Here is a 6,583-nt window from a genome sequence, read left to right on the forward strand (position 1 = left end):
TTGGTGACTCATGGCTACTATTAGCATCATCACGGTCACTCTAACTCTATTTCATAAGGTATTTCCAATATATATTAACAGTGGAATCAGCTTTCCTTCCAATAATGTTTAGCGGTCCAGCCTTGCATAGTATTACACCAAGATCACAGTTAATGGATTATCACACCTTGTCTAGGAAATAAGATATTCAAGGTCTTTTCTGTTCTTTATTTTTTCATGCTATAAGATTAGAGCATCGTCGATTGTCTTTCTGGAATACGGATTGAGATTCGGACAAGGACCTGCTGGCAATGACAAGTTAGTAAAGTTCACTAATATGAAGACATGATCAATACAGCAACTAAAGAAAAATAAATTTCTCAGCCCCTTGATCATGCAAGAATGGAATTGGTAATGCAACCGCTAATAGAAAACCTTTGCCACGATCATGTTCAGATTTTGAAACTTCATTTCCGATTGAGTTCTTAAGATACAAATATCATAGCCAGGACAAGAAGCCAAAGAATGCAAGTGCGATGGCAACTTCTGCTTACTATTTTCTTACTAAGAACAATCGGAATATACACATAAGAGTAGATAGCTCACCATGAACTATGTTATTTGAAGCACCTTTGCACATATACAGAAAAATTCTTAAATTAAGAGTTGTATGTTCATGTAGATCCTGCTGGCTTGTCCTGTGACGCTGACGCAGATTCAAGAGTCAGCTCTCCAACTCCCTTGGGAGGACCAATGCTGCAACGGGCTGTGTTGTGCGTCTCAATAGAATCTTTTATTTTTTGAAACTGCGGATGATTTTGAGAAGAACCACATGTAACTAACAGTCAATATCAGAAGCACAAAGAAAATTATTCATTTACACAAACTGCATTTTTGCACAAGTTAATAATTATAGGCTGTTATCCCATCCCCTACTGTAAGAAATGAACTAAATCTCAAGCAATTAGAAGATTCCTTATTCTTTTGTCCACCATATGGGGCCTTCCTAAGCCCTTCTACCACACCAGTTAGAACTTTCACCATGTAAAGTTGTTTAACAATGATAAATGAATCAGATTTTAATATCCGATCCACTTCTTCAAATGCACACTCTGATTGTGTGCCTAGACAGGATAAAACCTTATCACTAGCTTCATGGTTTCTCTATGATGGTATCATTTTTCTTTTCTTCACCTCCCATATCAGAAATAAAACTTTATCGCTGGCTTCATATCTTATCATATACTATGGACAAGTTAATTGGGGAACTGCTGCTTCTAGAGTTGAGTATGAGCGTTGACAAATAAAGACAAGCATTAAAAAAAAATAAAAAATAAAAAAATTAAGAAGAAGAGGTACTTACCTTAGCTAGTGAACATGAAAAGGATTCAAGTTGTCCATGGGCTCCTCGATAGAAGTGGAAATAAGGAAGCACCTTAACATTCAAACTTCTGCACATAGGCTTGTTTTCATCAAAATTGACTTTCAGGAATAAAATTTCAGGATGCTCTTCAGCTGTTCTGCAGAGCTGTATATCCATCACAAGAAAAATTTGTTAAGCTACACCAAAAACAATTTCTAGAAACAGTTCAGAACCAATTTCCTCTATTCTTACATTGTCTCGTGCATCTGAATTCATAACAGACAATGTTCTTTCCACATAAAGTAATAATTTACATACAGAGGCCACGGTTAGCAATAAATATATGATAAAGAAGAGAAATGATATCCACAACTACTGTGATTCTTTTTAAAAATTAATATATCAAAGATCAAACTCTTCAAGATGAACTTTTACAGCTTCTTAATTTGCATTGTTGCTCACTAAAAAAACTTGTTTAATATCAAGATTTACCTTTCAGATCCCGTCATATGCGTGTACTAAAGTTCAATGAGAAATCCACATTACTAACAAAAGACATAGTACCTCACAGAGTTGTTTCCAGTTAAAGGTTAATATGTGATATAATAATAATAAAAGAGGAAAAAAGCATGAATTGGGTGCCTCTATCATTTTTTAAATGTTTGGCAATACCTTAACTGCTTCTATGATAGTTTCACATCAGGACCAGCTATTCCAGTCTACTTTATCAAGGTGGCAAATGAGTTTGAGCCATCAGATTTACTGCTTTTTTGCATCATATTCAATAAAATTTACAAGCTCTATCACATGCCCATCCCCAACTAGTTTGCGATTGAAGCTTGGTTAAGGTATATTTTCCATCCCTCAAAGAGATGGATCCAGGATTGAAGGCGGGGGGTGCAGGCAACAAAGTAAACTGATTTTCTCTAAACTAACACTTTTTGGAGGAAGGGGACCAAACGGTCATCTTTTTGAGGGAGAGGAAGGAAAACCTCCAACCACTGGAGGATTAAATATGTTGAGAAAAACATAGCGAGGAAAAAAGCGAGCACAATTTTAAGGAATCAAACTGAATTTTTCAGAAAGTAACATAATGTGGATCTTTCAGTCATAACTTTAAAGTTTGCTTAACGGTACAACACAGAATCCTCAAAACTATAAGAGATGGTAACCAGGCAACTGTGAGCAATGAACAAGTTTAGGAATGCAGGAACCAAATGTCGAGTAAAAAGAAGAATTACCTTGGGAAATAAGGCTCGACAAGAAGCGCACCAGGTCCCATAAAACTCGACAATTACTAGCCTATCCTCAGCTTGACTTAAGGCACTCAAAAATTCATCTGTCGAATGAATGTCGATCATATTTGGTCCTGCATTCCTCTCCCACCATTTTGGTTGGTCAGTTTCAGCAACAGTTGCATGTACCTGAAACAAATCGTTCAAACAATGAATATATGGAACAAAATTGATGTGCTGTAAAACACGGAGAAGGTCAGTAGTTGGTTCTCTGTGGGTAATTAACAAGTGACATTAATTAATCTACGTCAGAGGCAATAAGTGATTTATGCAAGGAATTCTAGATACTCGACTAACACTCTAACTGCAATGTAAGATCCTAGTTTGTGCACATATCATATCATCCTCCCGAAACGTTGTTCAGGGCTACCTAGTCTGTTTTAACCATTCATGTAAGTGTGAGGTAAAAGAGCAAATAGGAAGAGTAATAAATTCAGTATTACATGACAAAATCAAAGAGTTTAGACAACTGGGTTGTCCACAATTTGTAGAAAAGAGAAGAAATAAAAAGGGGACTCGTAATTCAAACGAAAACACAACAAGAAGAAGAAGAAGATTGTACCTTGAAAGAAAGGAATTGGTCCCTGGGAGAGGAAGAGAAGCGAGAAAGAGAGATCCTCTTATCTGAAAAACTAATCTGATTATGAGAGAGGAGGGGTTGGAGAGAAACAGAGTTGTTGGAGGCTAGCAGATAAGAAGGGACGCGAAGCGAGCGAAAGGATGGTAATCCAACCACATCCGCCATTTACACACAGAAGATTGCTTGATTGACAGATAAGATAGATTTTGGAGGTGCAAAAACAGAATCTATGTAGTAGATGATTATTATTAAAGGGCTACTACATGAGATGAGGGAAAGCGAGAGTGAGCTTTCAGTGGTCTCTCCCTCTCTCTTCTTTTGTACTGCCTGCGCTCCCTCGACAGCGAGTTTGGTGTTTGTGTTTGTGTGAACCAGATCGTACCAACACAATACTTCCACTTGTGTATATATTGTTGAAAACATTTATTACTTCATTATAAAATTTACAAGTTTTTTATGCAATTGAGAATGAGTATATATAGATGTTTCAATTTAATTATATGTATGAATTGGGAATTATGGAGAAAAACATACATAATAATCAAATGAAATAAATTAATTTAATTTGTCCTTATTTTTTATGTATAAATTCTCTATCCAAGTCTAATTGCTACCAATTTATTCCTAGATATTAAGACATTCTTCAGTCTATCTTTATCTCATAAGTTCTTATTTAAATTGAAGAAAATACTCTCAAGTGAGAAACTAAAATCTAACCTATTTTTTTATTAAAAAAAACCATGAAAAAACAATTCAATTTTCTCAAACTTACTTATTTAAATCATTAAAAGGGCTTTGATTTTTTTAATTGAGTATTTTTTCAATTTGCATGAAAACATCTACTAAAATAATAAATTAGAGAATGGCCTAAATTATGAGGATAGATTGATAGCAATCGGAATTGTAAGAACAATTCATTTTTCTCAAATTTACTTATTTAAATCATTAAAAGGGCTTTGATTTTTTTTAATTGAGTATTTTTTCGGTTTGCGTGAAAACATGTACTAAAATAATAAATTAGAGAATGGCCTACATTATAAGGATAGATTGATAGCAATTGGAATTGTAAGAACAAATTGGAGACTTAAGCTAAAATATAAAGATAAATTTAAATAATTCCTCAAAGTTTAAAAAAGATATTACATTTATATATAACACTCCTAATTATAAATGTTACTGCTTTTTTTTATTTTTATTTTATCTCTATCCTGAGGCTCCTAATTATAAATGTTACTGCTTTTTTTTTTTTATCTTTATACTGAGGATTCTATTTATAAAAGATTATTTGTAGATTATATAAAAGATCACAACTTTTTTAAATAAATATTTTGCTTCAAAGATTTCTTTGAACGCTAGATTAAGAAAACCAATGATAATTTTTTAATCCCTTATACAAATTTGAAGTTAATTAAGTTTTAAAATAACTAAAATTTAAGTATTCAACCTTTGATTTTTATTATATTTTATTGTCTAACCTTTTTACGCAACCTATTTCAGTAAATATTATTTTTTTTTCTTTTTATTTTAGTGGATTTCATCTCTATAGACTTTAAAAATATGAAATCGATTGATATTATCTTATAAAGTAAAAGCTTTTTAAAAAATTATTGATAAAAAATAAAAAATATATTAATTATATAAAAAAGAAGGGAAGAAATTCAAAACAAAAGGCAATAAAAATATAAAAAATATATGTATCTTTTTATGAAATGATGTTAATATTACTACTGTTATCATCCAAATAAGATTGCAAAAGTTTTTTATATTCCAAGGACATTTTCCCTCACTCATCTTATTCATCTTAGTGGTTAAAAATTATATTATTTTTAGTACAAATAAAAATAACAACAAAAACAAATAACATAACTTTTTTCAAAAAAGGGTCACACCACAAAATAATAATTCAAAAATTTATTACTGAACGTTTTCTCTTAGCAAAACTTAATACTATATCTCTTTGATGATGTTTATTTGTTAGGAAAAGTCATAAACAAAGCAAGAAGAATAATTAAAAAGTTTTAAATCAAATAAAAAAATTATAAATCAACTAAAAAAATATAACAAATCTTAAACAATAACTTAGAGGTTTTATTTGAAGGCTTTTCTAATAACTAGAAGCAATGAAATTTTAAACCTCGGGAATCTCCTACCAACATTACAATTTGATCCAATAGTTGGATCCACATTTATGCTTGTTAAAATAAAACTACGACTTAAAAAAAAATATCTCACATCAGTCTTCCCATGTTCGTCAGAACTCGTTCTTGGGTTGTGACCATTAAAAGCAATATTAATATCCTTACGCTCTATCGAACTCTAGCTTATTAGTATTATATAATTAGCCGACTCAAATAAAGTAAGTAAAAAATCAATTTCTAAAATACTTTGAATCTTTATATAACTAACATATTTGAGTGGTTAACTTCTAATTTTGTTTTTCTTTTTAAAATTCACTTTATCTCATGTATCTTGAAGAAGTTCATTGAAAACGTTTTTAAACCTCTGAGCCCTAAATCTTATTATTAGACCAATTAGAACCTTTAACGAATCTCTTAGTGCTGCTTGGATTGCATTATTTCTTCTCTCCTAAAAAAGAGGTTCATCCTTAAATCATCACTTGCATTAAATAAAGAAAGATAAATTAAATATTGAATATATCATTAACACCATACTCACCTAGTAGATTTGTTTTCTTCAACTTCAACTGATCTTCATACACTTGTCTAGGTGGCAATGATGCAAGTGTATATGTTCTCCCATCATTTCCTAGTATATATCTATTTTTAAAATCAGCATATTTGACATTCCTATTAAATTGCTAAGGTCTTCCCAATAATAAATGTGCAACATGCATAGAAACAACATCACACAAAACCTCATCCTTATATATCCATACTAACAATGAGTTAAAAACATTTTTAGTCCCCTAACTTCTCCATATTCATTCAATGATTGAAGCTTATACGATGAAGCATGCTTAGTAGTAGTCAATATCAACTTTCTAACCAAAGTTGTGCTAGCAATATTAGTACAACTATCATTATCAATAACCACATTACATACCTTATTTTTAATATGGCATCTAATATTAATAATCTTCTTTATCAATCTGCACATTCAAGGATCTTTATAGAACCAATTATTCATCATTAATAGTATATTCAACATCACTAGTATTTTCAAATGTTAACATGTTTTCATATTGATTAGTACTTAAAAGTGCATTTTTATCAAGGTTTTATATCATCATTTTGCACTTGAAGTATCAATAACTCCTTAACTAAAACATGTTTTATAATAATGTATCTAATAATATAAGATACCTATAATTTATGGTAAATGTCTATTTTTAATGCAGACCTATCA

At 31.2% G+C, this 6,583-nt stretch overlaps 1 protein-coding gene across 1 annotated transcript; it reads right to left on the reverse strand.

Annotated features, from left to right (window-relative positions):
* Nucleotides 1–403: 403 nt before the first annotated feature.
* Nucleotides 404–3,592, reverse strand: ACHT2 (atypical CYS HIS rich thioredoxin 2). The gene is made up of 4 exons (XM_011015059.1): nt 3,200–3,592; nt 2,584–2,766; nt 1,343–1,507; nt 404–785 (listed from the first exon to the last, which is right to left on the reverse strand). Exons 1-4 carry the CDS (start codon nt 3,380–3,382, stop codon nt 654–656), a joined length of 663 nt encoding a protein of 220 aa, XP_011013361.1. The 5' UTR covers nt 3,383–3,592; the 3' UTR covers nt 404–653.
* Between the last annotated feature and the right edge of the window lie 2,991 nt (nt 3,593–6,583).

The sequence above is a fragment of the Populus euphratica genome, unplaced genomic scaffold (assembly GCF_000495115.2).
Source record: "Populus euphratica unplaced genomic scaffold, PopEup_1.0 scaffold1336.1, whole genome shotgun sequence".
Classification (NCBI taxonomy): Eukaryota; Viridiplantae; Streptophyta; class Magnoliopsida; order Malpighiales; family Salicaceae; genus Populus; species Populus euphratica.